The sequence below is a fragment of the Sebastes fasciatus genome, chromosome 6 (genome assembly GCF_043250625.1).
Source record: "Sebastes fasciatus isolate fSebFas1 chromosome 6, fSebFas1.pri, whole genome shotgun sequence".
Lineage (NCBI taxonomy): Eukaryota > Metazoa > Chordata > Actinopteri > Perciformes > Sebastidae > Sebastes > Sebastes fasciatus.
In genome coordinates this window covers 24,713,070-24,735,728 of record NC_133800.1, presented here as the reverse complement: position 1 = coordinate 24,735,728, position 22,659 = coordinate 24,713,070, and the positions used below count along the sequence as shown (strand labels likewise).

The following is a 22,659-nucleotide window of genomic DNA, read 5'->3' as shown; positions in this document are numbered from 1 at the left end:
CATGCGCGCTCACACCACACTGCAGAAGAGTTAGTAGCTCTGAGAATATCTAGTAAATGTACAATGGATGTTTGTGCAGAAATAAATGCTGCAGCTCCTCCAGACCAACAGAGGTTTTCCGTGACGGGGCTCCGCAGCAAGAAACGTTATCACCGGCACCCGGTCAGAGACGGTAACGTTTCTCTTCCTGCAGCGGGGCTAAAGCAGGAGAAGAAACGTTACCGTCTCCGACCGGGTGCCGGTGTCTCTCTCCGGCTGCGGTCGGAGGCGATAACGTTTCTCTTCCTGCTTCAGCCTCAAAGCCAACACTAGGATCAGCATTGATTCATGGAGAGACCTTCGTCTGGTCAGCTAACATTACTGCCAAGCAGCTGAAATATAGAGTGATATTGTGGTTTTAGCTGACGTGTGTCGCCTCACTGTTTTGAGCGATGCTCGTTCATGTCTATTTAGAGCGAGCAGGCGCGAGCCCGACGTTGACTTTCGTTGACTTCACGGCCACAGGTGTCGCTGTTAACAAGCATTTCTGAAAGTTACAAATAGTCCCTTTAATACTTAGCTGCTAATTTTAAAATATTGATATAACCAAACCAGCAGCTCCAGCAGGTATAGGGGTTTTGGGTATCTTGCTCAAGGGCACTTCAGCAGATCATAAACTGCCTATATAGGCCTATAGAGCGAGGAGGACGTGCACGCCCCTGTCGGTTGTACATGGAAGTGATCCAGATCATGAGGGCTGGACTGGATCCAGGTGCAAAAAAAAAAAAAAAAAAAGAAGCCTGGCAGGATCATTAAGAAGGAGCTCTCCACTGGAGCACACACATACACACACTCTCACACACACACGCACACACACAGTCAGAGCAGAGCAGAGCAGAGCAGCTCTCATCCTGATCGGTGCCAGACGCACAGTCCACTTTTTGGGTTTTTGTCGCGACTTTTACTACGTTTGGTTTTTTTTTAACTTAAAAATAATAACACCTTAATAGTTCACTTTGGTGTCAAGTTTTTTTTAAGTTTGTGGTTGATTTTTCCTATTTGTTGGAATATAATTTGGGGATTAAAGGTGGACACTTCACAGGTACAGTAAAGTTTCAGGAGAAATAAATAACTCTGTGGAGTTTTGCAATGATTTAAATGCATATTTCCTAAATCTCCTCTTCTCTGCTTTGCTTTGCAGAAGTCATCTTGAAAAAGAAAAAAAAGTTCTCCCAGGATTGTTTCTTCTTTTTCGACGCGCAACTTGTGTCAGTGCGCCTTCGTCTGGTGGTGGTGTTTGTTTTTCTTTGACTTTGAGTCGTCCCAGAAATGGTGGGGCACCTACATTTACAAGCGATGGATGATAGCCTGAAAGGAAAGAACCGAGAAGGGCTGCTCGACAGTCCGGATTCGGGTTTACCTCCTAGTCCCAGTCCGCCTTTCTGCTCCCTCTCTCCGGCTCCCATCGAGTCGAGATCCGGCAGCTGCACGACGCCCGTCGAAAGCCATCATGGATATTATAAAAAGGAAAGCAGAGAAGGCAAACTGGTAAGAAACATATATTTCTTTTATTTAACCTTCTTGTTTGACCCGTTTACAAACTTCATCATATCACAAATATGGGTTTCTTTCATCTGATTGCCCCAAAATAACATGGATGAAAGTAAATCATAATTTCTGGGGGGTTTTCTATGCTCAAAAAGGAGGTATAATTTCATGTAAATGAAGTTTACTGACCATAAATTACAGAAAAAAAGTGTAAAACTTGTGGTAATGAGTTGGAATGAAGTTTGCTTAAAATGTGTCATTATGTGCTGCCATTGAAAATGTTTTATATTATAATATTTATAATATTCTGACTAAACTTTGACATATATCAATCTGTGATAATCCATCAATGTTATGTTCCACTGATAGTCAAAATAATTCAAGATTTCTGCTTTTTTTACAAAAAAATTTGGTGTAATTTCATGGAAATAATGTTTATTAACCATAAATCCCCCCCCAAAAAGTGTAAAACCTATGGTAATGAGTTGGAACGAGGTTGGCTAAAAAGGTGTAACACAGAATTAGGTGGTAATTTATAGTTTATGCTTTATAAACCGTCAAACCAGACCAAAAGTTGCAAGGTCGACTGGAAGACAATAGGAGGGTTAATCTTATCATTTGAAATTGTAATCTGAAAGTGTAATCTATGTTGTGTCCATAGTCATTGACACACTGGATAAAAAAAGGTCCTATAATGGCTTAATAATGACTCTGAAACTGAAAATCTGAGAACATTTTAGTGTTTGGCCAAAAAACATATTTCACTTCAGTCCCACTCTCACAACATCTGGAAGCTCTTTCTTTCTCTCTCTGTCAGAAATTCCTTAGTTGCAAACTTCTGATGTTGCACTTGTACTGTGTAGATGTCACCAATAAGCCAGTAAAGATGTTTTCCTTTTCACTCTGGTGCATCAGCTGGGCTCTTACTACATGGTGTCACAGGGGTCAGAGAGTTGATTAGGACCACTTGGGTTTCCCAAACTGGGGGTCCGGGGACTCCCAGGGGTCCTTGCCAGGATTCCAGGGGCTCCCATGCAGCAAGGTGACGGAGAGCTTTACAACACTAGTTAACTTCAAATCAGTAGCACGTATCTGAGTGACGGTGTGTGTGTCATGAAAAAGTTTGGGTCAGGCTTCTTCTTCAAGGTCTGTCATGTCAGCCATGTTGACAAGAAGGCCGAAGATTAATGAGTCAGATAGCAGCAGGTCTGTGACCTCTGTTCAAACCACTTTAAAGCTGCAGTGGGTAGAATTGGAGCAAATATGATTAAAATAAAAAGTTGGTTTTATAAAAAGGTCACTATATCCTGACAGTAGTGCATGAGACAGGTAATCTGAAAAAATCTTGTGTCCTCCGGTGCTCCTATAACAGCATCTGCAAGATTTCACAGACCGGAAGAAAATAACCAATCAGCGCCGAGCTGGAGCTTTGCCGTCTCTGAGCAGCTGTCAATCACTCGCGAACTCTGATTTACAGCTAAACAGTACACTACAAGAAGTTTCTGAAAACATTCATGGTGAGAAATAGGCATTACAGTAACAGAATATTGATTCATATTTGACCAGAGCTGCCTGGTTTGACCGTTTGATCGGAGTTTGCGAATGAACAGTCAATAGGAACGCTCTCTCTCTGAAATGATCTGTGATTGGCCAAAGTCTGCCGTCACGGGATAGATTTTCTAAAGCCTGAAAACAGAGCCACGAGGAGGTGCAGAAGTCTAGTTTTCTCTCAGAACACTTGAATTACAATATGCTGAAAGGTTATTATGGAAATTTTGCCCAATGATGACAAAAATATTCTTCCTACTGACGTTTTAAATGTTGTTTATTAGATCAGTAACCAATATGGCTTGTAACCCTTTAAGGTGAAGCAATGTCCACTCGCAACCCTTCTTCACATGTCTTTAACCAAAGACTGATATTTAATTGGTTAACAGGTTGTTTCATTTGAACAGCTTTTACAGTCCTTCCTTGGTAATCATCATCATTTTTCCTTATTTCCTTACTTGTTACTCATCTCTAGTTGATTGACAGCCCTCAAGTTGGGAACCTCTATATCAGATCATCTTATGTTTGGGTTTTTCGGTATTTGCATTTTAGAATTGTGACTCAGGGAATTACAAAAAAGTTTTAAAAAGTAAGTCGTGTCTAGCTTGTGTTAATGTTAATTAGTATGCTAGTTTGCGAAGTTACCTGATGATGGAAGTGTCTTGCTCAATCTATGAGGGATGCACCGATCCGACTTTTTCAGTACCGATACCGATAGCGATATCTGGCCTTTGGGTATCGTCAGATACCGAGTACCAATCCGATACCAGTGTAAACCTTTTTAATACAGCAACAAATTGGTCAAAACTTAAACAGGAATTCGAATTCCAGTATATAATGTATATAATATATAAACATAGAATTTAATTGAATAGATCGGCCCCATTAGAGTCAGTATCGGCCCAATATCTGATCCGTATCGCTGCATTTCCAGTTAAAATTGTAGGAAACAGAATAATGTGAATTTGATTCGTCTCAAAAAGAATGAAAAATGAATGTTGGCTTAAAGAAAAAATAAATCAGCGTCTGGAAACCAGGGTCCTGCTGGATTTAGTAATGTTCAATACACCATGTACTGTATGTGGATGTGGTAGCAGTTGATGTCAGCAGTGAAAAGTATCCCTGTTCACGATATTACTATTAGATATCTGCCTAAGTCTCCGCAGGTCCAAACATAAAACTGAAATATTTAGAAAAACTTATGACCAAATAGTCAACCATTATTACGTTGTTTTAATTAACTTATTTAGTTGTAAATTTTTTTTTTATTTCTTGCATTATATCTTTAAAAATCCAACTAGCTCTTGGGCGTTGTCAGTGATAATTACATTTAAAAGGGCAAACTTCATGATATTTCCAGCAATATGTGCAACAACTGTACTTTACTGTAAATGCACCACTCAAACAGTCAGAGCACCCTAAGGCAATGTTAGTACTCATTCAGCTGAGAACAGACATGACACAGCACATAGTAGATTATATATTCCATGGGAACTACTGTAAGATTTATGATAATTGCCTAATTTCATATCAGTGACACGCTGCAGTGATTTGTGTCGCACATGACGGGGCGGATTTTATTGAAAATCATTTTTCAGGTCACTCCCAGTTTCAAAAAGAGTCTTTCAAGAACATGTCAGCGCAGGTCGGGGTGGCTTTTTAAAGTGTCTGAGGGAGGGAGGCCTCAGAAATGCAGCGCTGCATCCTGGGAAGTTGCGTGACATTGGTTTGCAGAGAAAGAAAGACAGATCCTCTAATCCTCCGGAGGTTCAGATTAGTAGGTCTCCTCTGCTTTGTGGTTTTTAAAAGATCAGTCCTGAATCAAACCTCTCCATCAGATATAGATTTTTACAGTTGTCAAGTGTGTGTTGGCAGGACGAGAGGAGGCGTACATGTACCCGATTTTTTTTTTTTCAAAATCTATTTATGTGTTGTTTTTGTATGCCACCTAAGAACAATCCTCAGGGTCTATTTTAGAGTGCAGGGGGCTTGTTAGGGCGGTTGCAGGCCGTTGCATAAGTGTTTGATGACCTCTCACTTCTAAATTAAACGCGGAGTAACCCTCAGTCTGTTTTGAAACTGGGGTCAAATTTACGCAGATGTGGGATAATTATTCTTATACTTCTTAAGATACATGTATGAACGACTGAACAAGAGGGATTAGATGCATGATGGCTGTGGTCACGTAATCTTGGATGTTTTAGAGCTGTATAAGTACAGTACATGTCCTGTACAAGGATACCGGTCAAGTGTAGGTGGATTAGACAGGAGGACAGACAGGAGACAGATCTCATGACTTTTCTAAATCTGCCTCGCTGTGTGATACTGATGCGTCCTTGCAAACGCAGGATGCAAAGTCAGTTCACTTCGCCAAAAGGCCAGCAGTTGGAAAAGTGTGTTTGAGTTGGCGTTTTTCTCACTGCAGCTCTGCATTGTGCATTGTACATTGTGTGGGTTGCTCAGCTGCAGACTATTTTTCCTGGGCAGAAATGTGCTTCCATGGGGGGGGGGTTTATGCTTTGTGAGCATGCTGGGGGATCCGCTGCCTGGAGGTGACCTCCCCTCCATTCACGAGTGTTTGCTTTGCACAAGTTGCCAGAACACACCGTGGAGAAATACCTGGGATGCTCTCCATGCCGGAGCAGCGGAGGTAAAGAATTTTTTTTAGGTCATGAAGCAACAGCAGCAGAAACTGAGCAGCCTGCAGATTAACTTTTTTTCAGTTCAAAACTAGCAGCTGTGCAAGTTCAGCTCCACCGGCGTTCAGATAGTGCGTGGTGATGATCGTGGGCCGTAGGTAAGACGAGCTGCCGTGCCCTTGGCCTGTTCCTGCTCGTCCCCTGTAGTGGCATGTGCGCTTAACCGCGGCCAAACCGTAGCATGTGACAGCCTCCCCCGTGTAACGTGAGAGGTGCCGGAGTAGTGGTCGGGGTGCCATTTGATTCAGATCGGTCAAAGACACACACATGCAAAGAAAACGGTCAATTACAACCTTGCCTCACGGTGTGTGACAGTATCTGAGCTTCTGATTGGTGCAGCTCTGTTTTCCCCTTATGGCTCCAAAGGGGCGACTCAGAGGTCAAGGGTCAGTATTAAAACAGAGCTGGTTTGTACAGTTAGTTGAGTACAGTATATCTGTATCCCATCTGGGGTTGTGCTCTGAATTAATCCCATGAAAATGAATGCGTTATATATGTTTAAAAAAAAAGTTTTTATAAAACGGTCGCTATATCCTGACAGTAGTGCATGAGTCAGGTAATCTGAAACAAATCACGTGCCTCTGTGTCCTCCGGTGCTCCTAATGGCATCTGCAAGACTTCCCAGACCGGAGGAAAAACAACCAATCTGAGCCGAGCTGGAGCCTTGCCGTCTCTGAGCAGCTGTCAATCACTCACAGACGGCGATCAAACGGTCAAACTAGGCAGCGCTGATCAAATATTAATTAATATTCTGTTACTGTAATGCCTATTTCACGCCTCAAATGTTTTCAGGAACATCTTGTAGTGTACTGTTTAGCTGTAAAATGAGAAAGTTTGTGACGCGGCCGCCGTGTTGAGATCAGTTGTGGAAATACCAAGCACCGCCCACCAGCTGGAGCAAACTTTCACATTTTACAGCTAAACAATACACTAGATGAGTTGATTATGGAAATAAGGATTAGTTGCAGCCCTAAAACCTAATATTTTGGTTTCAAAAGTATTTTATGCATCAGAAATCATTGAAGTTGGTGAGCTGTGAGTTTCAATGGGTGAAGCAGGTGGAGTAGCGGCAATGAAAACAGACTCACACATGCATGTTTGATCATTTGAACCCTAAAAATCTGAATTTACTTAAGAATCAAGGAATATGACAAAGGCACATCAACATGTTTAGAGACTGTCTTCTAGTTAGATAACATCTTCTAGTTAACAAACCTCTGACCTCCCTGTGGAGGCAGCAGGTCAAAAGAGAATCATTATTATTTTCAAACAGCATCATTATCCACATTTCTGTAACTACTGTAGGCCCAACATCTTTAAGCCTATTTTCAGTCCACACACACACACAGGCTGTGTCATCATGGCCACACATCTCTAGCCAGCCAGAAAGAGATTTACCACCAACGCTTCATCTGGCTGGACCCACACAGTGTAATTATCTGAATTAAAATGGAAGCGTTGCCCCGACCGACTGCTGTGCTTCTTGTCTAATTGTTGCTGTAGCAGTAGTCGTGCCGCGGACAAGGCGAGTAGTTCTCATGAGGGCGGATCAAGGATCCTGGAGAGGGTGGGGACTGCAGTCAATGTTTTTAATTTGGGTTCCTGGCTCTGCTCAAACCCCCGACCATGCTGGGATTTTTTTTTACTAGAATTCCTTGAATGGACATGTTGGCAGGCTGGTTACAAACAGTTCAGCAGTTCACGGATGTTTTTTGTGAGATTGTGACTCTTGTGTTTTCCCCTGCACAGCTGCCCTACCTGCTGCTGAACTCCACGGGCACGGACCCAAAGACTCGCATGCACCCCGTGTTCTTCGGAGAAAGCATCGAGGTTAACCCCAAACCAGAGCAGGAAATCAAGTAAGGGAACTTCGACACATGAAGACAAAGTATTGGTTGCAACATGGATCTTAGTTCACTCATTATTCTCTTGTCAACACTGCCACCTAGTGATCAATTTTGTTTCTAAAGAGTTGTCATCTCCTTTCCAGGTGCAACTCCGAGGTAAAGTACGACTCGGACAAGCACTACCGGGACCGAGTGCTCTGCGCCCCCGTTCCCACGCCCACCTCCTTCAGCGAGACAGTGGTGGCAGTGCGCAACTGCACCTGGAGGAGCTACAAGTCCCAGGTGTACCTGGAGCCGAGGCAGAAACCCATCAGCTACCAGAGCACCACCATTATCTACCCGAAACACGCCAAGAACACTTTCCGCACCACGCTCAACTACAACGCCACGGGCTCCCGCCGCTGGTTTGTCTCCACGGTGCAGCTGGAGTCGAGTGAGGATACCAGTCCCTGTATCATCTACACAGAGGACCTGTAGGGCCCAGAATGCACTGGGAGAGGGCTGCCTGGTGGTTTGTTTCGGAGGACGAGGAACTTGGGAAGGCCCGCATTGGAAGGGAAATACTTCAAGTAATACCCGGAGCCCCTAAAAACCCTACTCTGTTCATCTTTACTCGCCATGGAGGAAACTCTTGGAACCCTTTAGTGACATTTCACCTGTATTTAGACTTTCTACTGATGCAGTCTTTAAAAAGGGAGTCTGTCCTCTGGCAGTTTAAAGCTGCACTTCAATGGTTAATGTCTTATTTAATACAAGAGCTGACAAATTGGTGGCCTTTGCTCTCTTTCAGGTTTTATTGTAACCTCAGTGAAGGCAACAGACGGTAGACGTCTGCGTATGTAGAGACGAGTCAACATGACACGCGAGGTGGATTTCAGCCGAGCCTGCGCAAACCCAGTCACACCAATGCAAAGCTTTCTAATATGGCTTTATTGCACTTGTTTTCTATATATCACAGTCCTCCCAGTGGACTTGACATTGCATTGGGGGGGATTTCAGTACTGCATATGAAAAATTGGACCAAAGATATTTTTGAAAACAGTTTATCTCTTTGTAATAACTCCACATACTGAGACAGAACACTTGCTTTTGTTGTAGCCTAACACACGTTCAAACAGCAGCTTGTCTAGTCTGATCAAGCATTTAATTAAACTCAAGGGCACATTGCAAGGTGTCCTGTTCATTCACCAGAGTGGTCTCTAGAATTAAAACTGAAGGATCACAGCGCAATAACCACAGAGAATATTTGAAAGACTCTGAAAACTTGGTTTCAAATCTTAGGTTCTCTGTAACATTGAATATTCAGCCGTGTTGGATCACTGCAGTTATGGTTTTTACACCTGTTAATCCTAATGTCTGTTAAAACTTAATTTGAATACTTTGGTGAAGTAAATGTCGGCATTAAGGGTGCTTTGGTAAACAGGTTCTTTGTTAGCTTGTTTGGCTGCAGAGCAACAATCAATGAAGTTTTGGGGGAAAACATCCTTAGTTATTATTTATTAAGAGTTGAACACTTATAAAACCCAGTTAATCTGCTTCACCAGGACAACACATCATCTATAGGGAATGGGAATGTGACGTCACCGACAGCAAGTTGGCCATTTTTGGAGGATAAAGCGTGAGAGTGCCATCCGCTGGCTATTTACTTCAAATGTCAAATAACACAAAACACTGCACAGTGAATACGATTCAAAAACTGAATTGTAGTATATATAGCATAGAGTCATTTGGCATTCTACCTACCCGTTTGTAAATTGGACATCGGCCTCCAAAGATTAACATATTTTAAACTGCTGATGGGTGTTCACCAACGCCAAAACACATCAGTGACCGTATTAGGTGCAAGCTGTCAAGGTCCTCCTAATTTGCAAGGATCAATATCATAAACCAACTTCATTTTTGTAATATATGGCCCCTTTGCCTCTCTCAGCTTCTATTTATATGGGTGACCAGTGACAGATAATGACAGTCTACCGTAGCTCCATACGCTACCCTCCAAAAGTGGCGGCGCGCCCCAGAATGCTCCGTGATTCCCATTCCCTATAGTTAGTTAAAAGATGATTGAGAACTTGCATTGTCTGGTTTGCTTTTATTCCAATCAGTGAAACTGTTTGTTTTGAACCTGCTTTGGTGTCAGATGGTCGAGCTCGTCACACAAAGTGCCAAAGACAATCAGGGGGAAGTGTTTGACGATTTGAATCACTTCTCTGTCACTTCTCTTGGTACTGAACAAAGTGTACTGACTCACTCGTCTACTTCTCCATGACAGTCAAACACAAAAACAATTTCCAACTGCAAGTGTCTGGATGGTTTAGTGATACAAGAAATCAACATTTCAACTGCCTCTCGAAATAACAGGCTAACACTCTTCTGAATTAGGTGGCACCAGATATTCGTAAATGCATCACTAAGTTTGTGCACTGGTCGTTAAACTTGTGATTTATTAATAATGTTGCACCATTAAAACTTGAGGAATGTCTTAGCTAGCAAATACTTGCTAGGAAACATCTGCAGCTCAAAAGAAAATCAACGATGTAGCTAAACATGTAGCGTCAAAAGTTATAGTTTTAGGGGGCAAATGATATATTAAACTTAACTAGTAATCTTTTGTAAATGTAGGTAATACGTTGTTTTATTGTGCACACATGGAGAAATCTGTGTTTTTCAGTGTTAGCATTCTTGCAATATTTGATTATGCTAACGTTATTCACTCATTTAGTCCGACATTATTAATATCACGTTACGTAATTTTAGTAATTTTGTTACTTTAGTGAAATTTGATTTTAAATCTTCCCAATTGTTGGTCAGATGTTTCAACCATATTGCGTAACTCTTCACTCTAAACAGGTTATATATTAGCAAACTAACGTCAGCTTTGTCAGTTGGTTCCGTTAGCTAACGATATGTACAAAATCAATGATGTACACACAAAGTCACTGTAGCGTCACAAAATTATAGTATTAGGGGGCAAACAATATATATTAAACTTAACTAATAATCTTTTGTAAATGTAGGTAATACGTTGTTTTAGTGCATAAATGGAGAAATCTGTGTTTTTCAGTGTTAGTATTCATGCAATATTTGTATATGCTAACCTAGCTAACATTATTCCATCATTATCTGACATTGTCTATTAATATCGTGTTACGTAATTTTGATACTTTAGTTAAATTTGATTTAAAATCTGACCAAGTGACAGCAGTTGTTTCAACGATATTGCATACTCTTCACTCTAATCAGGGCTAACATATTTAATAACAACTACTTTGTGTAATACAATTTACAACCTCTTTTGATTTAGTGAAGTATAAATCTCTACCTAAACACTTAAACATTATAACTATAGGCTTGAATTTACGAATAGCTGGTGCAACCGAGTGTTTCGAATGTTGTTTTCGGATATCAACAAATTGTCATTGTGGGCATGTTTCTGATCCGAGGTCGCTGAAAAGCATCCAACCCTTCTGTAATTACCGACATGTAAAAAGTGGAGCAGTGAAACCATATCAGATTTCCCTGTTGGAGATGTAAAATAGATTTTTATTGAGCTTTTCATGACTTCTTTTTGTGTCTGTCTTGTATATATATTTAGAAAATGGCAAATATTGAAACTTCAGACTTTACCTCAAATTTTTATAGGTATCAGTTTGACTTCATTGTAAATCCATTTTCCAGACTTTCAGCTGAGGTTTTGAACTTGCGGTCTAGTTATTTTTGCCTCCAGGTAAGTGTAGGAGACACACGGAGGGCACGAAGCTGAAGTGGTGCATCAGTACTGTAAGATGGGTACTGGGTTTTAATGAGGGAACAGTAAGTAGCGATACAAAGAGCAAGACAAGAGGAGAGAAGTCAGATCTGCTCTTTCAAAAGAAATATTAAATGAGATGAGGAAATCGTTCTGAAGATGGCTTTTTTATACTAAACAGTAAAGTTCCTGGCAAGATGATGGAGAGTTTTGTTATGTGTTGATGGTCTGCGAAATGTCAGAGAATGATGAGAGAAAGTTGGTGTCAAGTTTAATGCATTGGTGGTTTTTATGTGAGATACTTTTGTGTTTCCTAACACTTGATTTTGTTACTGTAAAATATTTTCCTGTTGTATATGTGGCATCGAGGCACTTCATAATTCTCTTTATATTTTTGTACGTCAATCATCGTTCTTGTTCTGATCAAAGAAAATAATTTAAAAAGATGTATATCCTAAATGAATAAAAAGAAGCAATTCCCAAATCCTAATTCTGCTGCATCGAGAATATTTGTTGCTTAATTTTGATCACAGGACATTGTGTTTGCCTGCTTAGTCAAGACAGTCTCATGGCAGTTCGTGAAATAGTTAATCTATTTGATTCATGTATATAGACACGAATTTCCCTTCTTTTCGTGACGCGCTCAGCACGACTTTCAACAACGTATTTTTTCGTGCGTTTTTCTATGAATGTCTAGCAACACATGACGCATGTGTCAATTTCCGCTCCAGTCTTTTCAAAATAAAACTACTCAGTTAGGTTTAGGAAAAGATCGACTTGGTTAGGCTTAGGCAACAAAACTACTTAGTTATGTTTAGGAAAAGATCGTGGTTTTGGGTTAAATTAACGTAAATTACGTGACAAATTAATCAAGTTTAACTTGAGGTTTCACATGGGACATGAGACACCGGTCTCCTGGGCGAAAAAGTCCTGTTTTTTGACCAGCCCAACCACCCCGACCTCTTTTCTACGCGCTGTTTGTCGCTCTTTATACTTCCTGGATCACAATTGCATACATACGGATTACATAAAAATTTATTTTGTGCTGACCATCACAAATTTTGTGTCTATGTACACGAATACATATATCACATTACTATTTTACAAACTGCTGTGCAACTGGGCTGGCTTAGCACAGGATTACATTTGTCCATCTGAAAGAAAGAGGGAGTTCTCCAGACACAGAGAGGGACGGGTCAAGCATTTTGGTTTCCAAGCCAAAGTTAGGATTTATGAAAATACAGTTTTCCATTTCAAATGCAAATGACATTACAGGACTCAATATTGACTCTCAGGAAGTTTCTTAGCAGTAAATTATTCATCCATGAAGATTTTCCTCTACTGAGAGCAGCACAGTAAAATCCCCACAACATAAATAATGTTTTATATGATGTCCTCAGATATGGCTTGCTCGCCCAAATTTGCTCTTCATCTCAGTGGTCTATAGTGGACAAACTATTCAAGATCAATGCCTAACCTTAACCATTCGAGGTCAGTGCCTAACCTAAACTATCTCGTGAGAGTTTCTCCAGTTTGCTGGTTCCCTTCTAGCCACTACCCAGTATATTGTACTTATGTAAGGACTTTGTTATATGTTGTAAACTGAGAAAGGAAGGCTGATGACAGTCTTAATTTCATAACATTGTCACCTTGTAGAGCTCATGGGAGTTATGTAAGGACGGGGGGGGATCATAACAGACATACAGTTTGACCTTCAAACATGCTGAGTGATAGTACAGAAGATCACAGGAGACCAGTAGCAGCACTACTGAGAGCTCTGCACTTCATCATATTCAGAGTAACTGCAGCATTAACGAGGGCCACGACTGTATTTTATCATTTCGTTTTCTTCAATTTATGCAAAATTATTAGTGATGATCTGAGAGAATTCTGTGTCTAACACATTCAATGTATAACTGTTTAAAAATATGCATATACTGCCCCCTGGTGGTACTCAACCCGCATTACTTTGGGCCTGTCAAATGTCCATCCATCCATTATTTGTAACCGCTTATACTATTCAGGGTCACAGGGCGGCTGGAGTCGATCCCAGCTGACATTGTGCAAAGGCGGGGTACACCCTGGACAGGTCGCCACACAGAGACAGACATTCACACTCACATTCACACCTACGGACAATTTAGAGTCAACAATTAACCTAAACTGCATGTGTTTGGACTGTCGGAGGAAGCCAGAGAATCTGGAGAAAACCCCTGTCAAATATCCCTGTAGGGCAAAATGAATGAAACAACACAAACACACAGCAATAAATAACATGACTCCGAGACCATGAATGGCGATAAGCTTTTTATTTAAACATTAAGGCAGTGTCTTTTTTGTTTTTCATTTTTACACTGCTATCCACAAAGCTTGCTGGTGGGCATGTAGAATTTAACCATGTGAATATTTCTTTTATTTTTTATTTTTTTGTTTGTAATACCAACCTTGAAGCAAGCCACATAAATATTTACATCTCTTCAGTTTTATATACAATCCTTGCTATTATACAGTGGGTTATAATAAAAAAAAAAAAATCATTATGCACAAAATGGTTGAACAATGTACTGTTTATGTCAATCCCCCCCCCCCACCCTCCCCCCCTTTGACAGTCCAGGGAAAACACATCAGCAATCAACTTTCACGTTTTGAATGATTATTTAAGATTTGTGACATGATTGAAGATCAAAAAACAAAAACTGTAAGAACAAAAACAAAAATGGATGCATGTTAAAATTCATTTCAGTATACTTTTTTTAAAAACGTTATTAGAGCGTCTTCGGTTTAGGGAACAGCTGGATATGGCTTAGTCTGTTTACCGTCACATTCTTAAATTTCATCAGTGGATAAATGATATACACGCAGAGAGACCAATGTACAAAGCCTGGCTGCCTTGCCTGATGAAATTACAAACCCTCCGTCAGTCTTGATAAAAAATAAAAAACAAACAGGTGTGGCATGCTGGATGCTTCACCGACGACAGGTAGGATGAAGGAGGGAGAGGAGGTAGTCCTATAACAGTCATGTTTGTGAGAATCCACTGTGACAAAAATGAACTAGAGATAAGAGAGGTAAGTCTTTCTAAACCGCTAAACAAGCTCACTGCCGTCGAGTGTTCAGTCAGAGGACAGAATTCGTCACATTTACACAGAAGGGTGACCTTTTACAATACTGCAGTAAACTGTGAGAACTAATGTTACATAAAACTACCAGGATGCGTTTGAATGCCTTCCCCTCGACTTCCTCTAACCAGTACAAACACGGGGGGTGCAATGAAGTACACTTGAATGGGTCTCGTAGTGGAGAAAGCATTTGATGCAGGCCCAGGTGAGGTGTCCCGTGATTTGAAGATAAATCTAAATGAGTGAAGAAAAAAAAACTAAGGCTGTGATGGATTTTGGAAACACAGAAAAAAAATGCACACAAAATGTTTTTCCTTTTTTCAAAAAGAGGACGTTTCATTTGCTGTTTTGTTTCCAGATTTCCCTGCGTGGACAGTATAAACCCTGTCATGGGGGGCTAAAAGAAAAAATTGTGCGTCACTTGGTAACTTCAGTACTGTATATGTAAAATAAATGGCACTTAACACTAGGAATATCTCATAACTGTACAAAATCTGCCTGCATGAGGAGTCAGGTCTCAGCTCCTCCTCTAGGCAGTAAAAAGGTCAGAGGTCAGACCGTCACAACAGCTCCTAGACGGGATTGTAGCGGGCCAGCTGAAGCGGACGCCGCCGTGGACCGAGGGTCACAGAAAGATGGCTTTATTTGTCACCTATTCAACGCCAGCGAACTCCAAGTGATGCTGAGGAGTTAGCCTTTTAAGCAGCTTTAAGGTTGGTCTGTGCCCGCTCGAAGCGGCTTCGTCGTTGTTCACTAAAATGTGATTGTCGCTTTGAGTGCGGGAGCGATAAAGACCAAAATAAACAGGTGTTAAAGGATACCTCCACGGTTTGGATTTCTATGCTGTTCTTGAGTCCATTTTTCACCTGCCGCAGGAAATACAGATTCTTAAAAATGCCGTTGTGAACAGACTGACAACTAAGTGCTTAATATCCAAAAACTGGTTCAACAAACACAGACATGATTAATATAAAAACAGTGAGAAAGTGTCACTTGTTTCAGGGCCATCCGTCTGGCAAATCATCTCTCCCCACGTGGATGCCTGAAGTCAACAGGCCTTCGCCGTTCCTCAGGACCCCACCCCCACCCACCCCCCTAATATATGACGACATCAGCAATGAACAGCATGTTTACCCTGTAAACCAATGATATGACCCTCCCCCGCATAATCTCCGCCCTCCCGCCCCCAAAAAAGATACATCATTGCAGATAATAGACAACAAATGACACCATCAAAAGTTCACCATCAAAATGTACTAAAGGTCTCAGCTCACGTTCCAAACACAGGACTGGACTGACTTGAATTTAAAAGGAGCAAAAGAAAGAACCAAAAACAAGAAAAAACAAGATGTTGATTCTCCTCCCGTCGCCTCGCGTGTGTTCTTGTAGTGGTAGCAGTGCACAGGTCGCCTGCACCTGGAGTTCACCGTGAAGAAACGTGAGAGGGTCCTCGCTGTGTGTGGGCCGCCGCTCTCAGGTCAGATCTGGGGTCAAAAATCTGTCACTAGAGCGGCCGTCGTCATGCTCCTGACCAGACCGACACCGCGACCTTGGAGTCCCTTCCACGCAAAGTGTCAGCACATTAGAGACGGTGCACCCAAAAGGTGCAGGTCAATGTGTCTATATTGATAAGGCCAGTGAGGAAAAGTAGCAAAGTTAAAAAAAGAAAGGAAAAAAAAAAAGTGATTTGTCCTTTAGAGTAGTCCTGGAGTGAATGCATAACACGTAAGTGCAAACACACACACACACACACACACGCACACACACACACACACGGAGCAGCAGTGTCTCAGCTCGTCCCTGCTTGGCGTCTCAGGTGTGTGAAAGGAGAAGGACACGGTCCTTGCTTGACGACTGACGGTGGAAATGCAGAGTGGAATGGTGTGGGGTAGGTTTGCAGACGCCTCAGCAGGTGTGTGTGTGAGTGTGCGTGTGTGTGTGTATGTGTGTGTGTGTGTGTGTGTGGCTGCAGCAGCACAGAGTTGGTTAGCGGGTCATGTGGTACGATAGATTTCCGGGTCACTCACTGTCAGACAGGGTCTCGTATTGAGACATGAGCAGAGGTTTGGGCTCCTCCTCCCAGGACCGGCCCTGTCCAGGTCCTGGCCCTGGCCCCGGGGCCTGGCCCCCGAGCTGGCCAGAGGAGGGCGAGGGAGCGGACACGGTCCCGCTGGGGAAACGCATTATCAATGGATTACACGGGAAGGGAGTTGGTGTTGAGCCTGCGAAAAAAGCAGAGTGACGGAATTGTTATGATGAGTTCAAAGGTCGACTCCAGCCCTTTCCGACGGGGAACTATTAAGACATGTTTTACTTTTCCAGACAACCACTACAACAGAAACTCTATTGAATCAGTTAATAGTAAATCAATCAGAGTCTCAAAACGGGGTTTTCTACCTGTGGATGAAGGCCGATCCTCCCAGACACGGTTGGTAAGAGGAGTTCGTCTGTTGCAGTCTCCCTCAGAGTGGACTGAGGACACAGAGGATGGCCTCTCCCCGCCTGACAGGCCTGGTCCTGGAGATTTGGCCTTCCGCCCATTAGAGCGCCCGCTGCCCTTTGAGGACTTCCCCCCACCTGCAAGCAGAGAAGAGCTTAAACCTCCAGTGAAACAATCCTGTTCACAACATTTCCAGCATTGTTGAGAGCTGTCCTTCTACCCGACCTGTTTACCCACAAAGTATAACTGAAGAACTACTGCAACTGCATTAGATCTGGTTGAAGAGTATAGTATGTTATGTGGTAACAGACAAAATACAAAAGTGTCTGAGGATGTCGCACCTTGTGAGAAAAAGTCATCAACACGTCCGTCGGCTACGGGCATACCAGCAGACACAGCGGAACCCAGCGGGTTAGCAGCGTTGGATGGAGAGTCGGACTCGTCGTATTTGCCCATTAAGGCCTTCCTTATAATGGCCTCCAGGCCTATTGAGTTACCAGGGGTCTCTGGAGGTGGGTGGCAGCGGACGCTCACGGGTCCTTTGAAAGGAAGGAGTGTTAAACAAGTCAGATGGAGAAAGGGACTGAAAGTACAGAGTGTGATCAGGAGCAGGAAGAGAGGGCATGAAGCTAATGATACAAGAGTAAGAAGAGGGGGAAGTCACAGAACCACATTCAAAACATGCGTGTGCATGTTGGCAACGCAGGTGGCGTTTTGCCCCAGCCATCCAGGCAAGTTAGCCAGCTTTAAACATGGAATTGAAACTGTTAACAGCATCAGAATGTCTGGTTGTTGCGTGTTCGGTAGTCAGAATCATTATTTCAACAGCGGACTTGAGTTCTACAGAAATCCGACAGGATCACAACAGTTTCAGAGCAACGGGTGTTTCATTTAACGAGTGACCGTGCCAACTGGTGACTTTCAGCCGGATGCGTCCGTGGTTGCTCGTAGTAATGTTAATGGCCAACGTAGATAATACTTCATTTAACTTTAAATTTAAAATTGATTGAAGACTTTTACACATACATCCTCTGTTCGTGTTCTCAACAGCTGCCGTCACTACGAGCAACCGTGACACATTTAGCTGAGAATCACCAGTTTACACGGTCACTCATTAACCCAAAACACCGGCGGCGTCTATGGCTGCAAGCTATTAAACATGTCGACTACTGTTGGACTGAGGACACCTTTGTAGCGCCCATTTTAAAACTCAACTAACTCAACACTCTGAGTCCATGTCAAGGTATTTGGCGTTCTGTACATGACCACAGATAACGTCGTTCTAAGGGACTAGTGTATGCTCGGAATTTCTCGCTGGTTTTAACGTTACATTCTAGGATCCGTTGCCAAACTGCGTGCGCACACTTGCTTACATCATCATTGTTTGCAACAGACAAACATCTTTAATTAAGAAAGGTTCTTTGCATTTGTGCTGCATTCATATTTTAGTCTATCCATGGGCACTATATACTGTAGGTCAGTGGTGCCTGGAGGCTGCCCAGAGGATTGGGACGAGAAGGGGATGAATTTCTCTCTTCCAAATCTTCTGTCAGAAGTGCTCCAGCAATTTTGCTCGCCCGTGTCATGTGGGAACACAGGTCAAGTTCATTTCCTGTGTAAACGCCACCACCTTAAGACCTTGTAAGATTTCTGTACGTCTTTCACAACAGCTCTAGTGTGAACACAAGCAGTCGGATAGAGAAGGCAAAAGGTTAGTAGCGAAGAGAAATCCATGTTTAGGATAAGGGTGGGGGATTGGGTGGCCACTCTTGTGTCATGAAAAGCTGTCTTCTCACTTCAAATCAATTTAATAATTGATGAGGTTTAAAAAAAAGATTACCTGCAGTTGTAGACGCCGGCATGTTGAAGATCTCTGTTCCTGGCTGACCAGCATCTGAAGGTGGGAACAGGGTTTGTTTTTAAAAGGCCATTCTGTTTATTAAATCACACGTACGGTTTTTCAACTGTGCACTCCTGCCTGTGCTGAGGTCAGACTTACTGAAATCCACCTCGCTTCCCGGCACCGTCATCTTCTTGATCATCTCCTGTTTCTTTGACCTCACGATATCTGAGGTGCTCTCGGTCAACTTGCTGAAGAAAGCTGGAGGCTGGGAGGCATTGGGAGGGGAACGGGAGCCCATTCTGCAGGAGGGAAACGAGAGCCAGGTTAACAATGGAAGATTGAAATTTAGAAACAATAGAATGCAACATGCCTCAGGTACTCCTCAAAATTGAGGCATCAGATGCTCTTCCTGGGTATTTGAACCATGACACACTCAAAATGAAATAGCAGATAAAATCTTCCATTTGTAGGCAGCGCTTATATTTGCAATTTAATTCTTTTGGTGATCATCCAAGGCTCACGACCTCTGGTGAGGGTTGGAGCATCAATTGGCTGATAAATTGAGACCCCTTAATCATAATAAATAATTTCTAAAATCAGGACAGCATACACTCCCATCCTGGAAGGGGTAATATGCCACTTTGTGCCTGTGAATATTCAGCTAAGGTTTGGAGGTTCAGACACTCAGGGCTTCATCATTGACACAAAGCAGAGATGGAATTAAACTGGACACTTCACTCCTCAGCTGTGTCCTGACTGTCAATTAGCTGGAGTCTTCTTTCTAGCATCCTGGCATAAGCTTTCCAAGGGAGACTTAGCAAAGTGACACCTGATAACTGGAGCCCACCTGCTAGTCCCCATTTTTAAAAATGGGAAGCAGCACCCCTCTCTGGAAGCCCCTTTGATTCACCTCCAACCTCCGCGCAACATAGGGGAGACATGTCAAACATTTTTCATCTGACGGTGAAAAAATTGTCCGCGAAAATAATATAAAAGTCATGTCCATCATAAACTGAACATAGTTAATTAGTGTTTTCTGTGGAAAGCTACAGCAATATGACGTGTTAGAGGCTGTTCACGTGTCTAATGATGCGAGGAAAAATGCCAGACGTGCCGCTTTTATCCTTTCATCAAAGGTACTTGGGAGGTTGCGCACCTGTAGTGCCTGCCGTTACTTAGCAACCAAAACCTGCGCACTGTGATGACGATGATGGTGAAGTTGCAGTAATTTAGCAGGAAGCCTCACTGACTAAACTTAAAGTCCAAAACAAAGATAAATGGATTTCCAGCACCGTAAATCCCTCACAGTAGCTTTACTGCTCGATTTGTCTGTGTCAATTTGGCTCACCTTTCAACCAGATGTTGTGACGTTCTTGGGCGGAAAGGGTGAAGCCAGTAAAATAGTCCGTGGGACAGATCGTAAAGCTCTGGGTAGTCCTGCACTAAAATGATTAACCTTTGCTGTAGGCTGGTATTTACAGAAGAAAGAAAAGATATCTGCTGGCTAAGATTGGTTGTTCCTCGTCACATGACAGCACCGCGTTGCTGCGTTCCAATAGTTGAACTACTTTTATCTCGTCGCTCTCGCTTTTGAGCACGCTTACCACGCGTCTACATTGACAACAATGGATTTGAGGCCCCTTACCCTTGCTCTCCCGGCTCGTTTGAGTAGGAGCCCCCTCCTTGGACCTCCGGTTCAGAACTGGCTCCAGCAGGAGACACCGGTTCAATTCCATCATTTGAAACACTGACGGGTGACGTCTTGGGCTGAGGAGGAGACCTGCAGAGAAAACAAAGACGAATACAATCACAGCGTAAGTTACATCGATCCAAAACGATCAATCCTTGGTGAATTGTTTACATGATGAACATTAGTAACACAGGGTTAATAACAGATATTTCTGTTGTTCCAGACTCCTACCGGTCTCTGTTGCGTTCTCCACCAAGGCCCTCTTGATACCGGGACCCTTGGGCAGACTCCTGTGAGGTGGGTGGGAGCTGGGAGGCACTGGGTGGACGGGTCAAGTCCAGGACAGGCGAGCCGTGGTAGCTTTGCTGCTGCTGCTGGCTCTGCCTGGTGTAGTCTTTAGTTATCACCTCCTGTTTACGTCAAGACATGACACGTCAGAAATGGAATACCTATACCGTTCAGCACTTTAAAACCACTTAGGAAACATGCTACATAAATATTAAGATATGAGTATTGTTTGTTATTTTGCCATTTGTAATGCCGTGGTTGAGCGAACTTACACTGATGTGCTGCGCCAGGGTGACCACCCTCTGGCTGCCTTTAACGCAGGGGGACAGGGGCTGCTGGCCTGGAGACAGTCTCTCCTCAGACGGAGGACGGTACAGACCGTGTGGCTCCATCTTCTGTTGAGCTGTTGAACAGACACGCATGTTCACCCACACACACACGCATCGAGAGGCAAAATCACATTCACACATGGGCAAAAGTTAGTTTTGCTTTTAGTCCCTGGAGAATTTAAGATCTCTAAAAATAATGAGAACATGCATAATTCAGAAATGTCTGAGCATCCGTCAAGACTTATGGTGGATAAACATTTCATGTAGCGTCTGCACATGAAAGCTCAAAGAACACGCTTTCCCTACAGAAACACTATATGACAGTGTGTGTGTGACAAGCTACTTCAGATCTCTTAATTATTTATAATGAACCTTTTGCATAAAGACCAAGCAAGCGCAGCTTTGACCAGAAATGATGCTAAAATTGACTTGTTCTGCATCAGTGAAAATGAAGAAGTCACAGAAAGTCACTTTATAACGGAAAGACCAGGTTTCCGCACTGAACAGATTTTTAAAAAAAAGAGAGAAAGGTAATGCCTTAGAGACGAGGAGAATACAAACGCATTCACTGTACACTATGAATAAAAGAAGCTATGAATACTATCTTAACTCAAGATAGACCCATTCATGCTTAGCCATGAATATATGAAATTATGGTTGAACCATTGTGGGAGTCTATTTCAAGACTTGTTTCCCTCGTGTGTCATGTGTCATCGTGTGTTTTCTTACACAACTCTTGCACTACAGTATTTATCTCAGGAGTGGATGATGTAAGCTGAGCGCGGGGAGCAGCACTGACTGTATGGACTCCCCAGAGAGGATGAGTCCCCTAGAGGGACAGGATGCTGTGGTTTCTGTTGTTAGCTAGCAACGACAGAGAGAGACTCGTTTTAACAATAGCCTGCATTTCCCTCGTGGTTCGGTCTCCTAGTTTATGAATACAGTCTGGCGGTCTTTGTCTGTTTTGAAAGGCATGCTTCCTGTTAACTTCTGTACATACAAGAGGTTTCTTTAAACCCACAACACTCATTTGAACTCACTCAGCATGCAGTTGCCCCACAGGCTTGTAATATATGTATATACGTGTGAGTGGCTCTACAGCAGAAAACAACAAATCACATTCCAAAATGACGAGCAAACTCCCAGAGGCTTGATTGAGAGAGATGTGTTGAGCGTTTGGCATGTGTGGAAAGAAAAAAAATAAACAAAAAAAACAGCATAAATTACAGTGAGGAACATGCAGAGATTTTGGGGGGCAGAAGCTGCAGTACCCCCCTCCCCCTGGATGGCTGAAAGTCTTTTCCACGTCCTCCTGTGCAACACCGGTGCTCTCCGGGACCCCAGGAGTCAGTTTGGTGGTTGGTAAGGCTTTTCAATGATGTTTAATGAAAGGGACTGTCACACCAATTCTCTATTCCCCTTTAGGGTCCTGGTTTACATGTGGTCATTGTCCAAAGTAGTGCCCAGCAAATAGGTCTATGAGTATCTACAGTAAAGACATACAGTAGTGAGCCGCCACATGTATAAAGCGAACGTTTGAATTACAGGCAGTCTCATTTAACATGGGATATAAAAGCCTCCTGC

The 22,659-nt window shown here is 42.7% G+C and overlaps 2 protein-coding genes across 14 annotated transcripts in view; one reads left to right on the top strand and one right to left on the bottom strand.

Annotated features, from left to right (window-relative positions):
- Window positions 1-810: 810 nt before the first annotated feature.
- On the top strand, window positions 811-11,856 carry rflna (refilin A). Its single transcript, XM_074638706.1, has 4 exons — window positions 811-1,081; window positions 1,181-1,527; window positions 7,524-7,633; window positions 7,765-11,856. The coding sequence occupies exons 2-4, from the start codon at window positions 1,309-1,311 to the stop codon at window positions 8,096-8,098; spliced, it is 663 nt and encodes a 220-aa protein (XP_074494807.1). The 5' UTR covers window positions 811-1,081; window positions 1,181-1,308; the 3' UTR covers window positions 8,099-11,856.
- Window positions 11,857-13,660: 1,804 nt separating this feature from the next.
- The window catches only part of ncor2 (nuclear receptor corepressor 2), a 106,565-nt gene continuing 97,566 nt past the window's right edge, over window positions 13,661-22,659 (bottom strand). For all 13 annotated transcript variants that reach the window (XM_074638693.1, XM_074638700.1, XM_074638701.1 and 10 more), the window contains 8 exons: window positions 21,019-21,149; window positions 20,690-20,868; window positions 20,414-20,548; window positions 18,925-19,067; window positions 18,766-18,819; window positions 17,267-17,464; window positions 16,883-17,062; window positions 13,661-16,707 (listed from right to left, as the gene is read on the bottom strand). In XM_074638693.1, coding sequence (XP_074494794.1) covers window positions 16,505-16,707; window positions 16,883-17,062; window positions 17,267-17,464; window positions 18,766-18,819; window positions 18,925-19,067; window positions 20,414-20,548; window positions 20,690-20,868; window positions 21,019-21,149 — 1,223 coding nt within the window. In that variant the 3' untranslated portion in view covers window positions 13,661-16,504. The remainder of the gene's footprint in view (window positions 16,708-16,882; window positions 17,063-17,266; window positions 17,465-18,765; window positions 18,820-18,924; window positions 19,068-20,413; window positions 20,549-20,689; window positions 20,869-21,018; window positions 21,150-22,659) is intronic.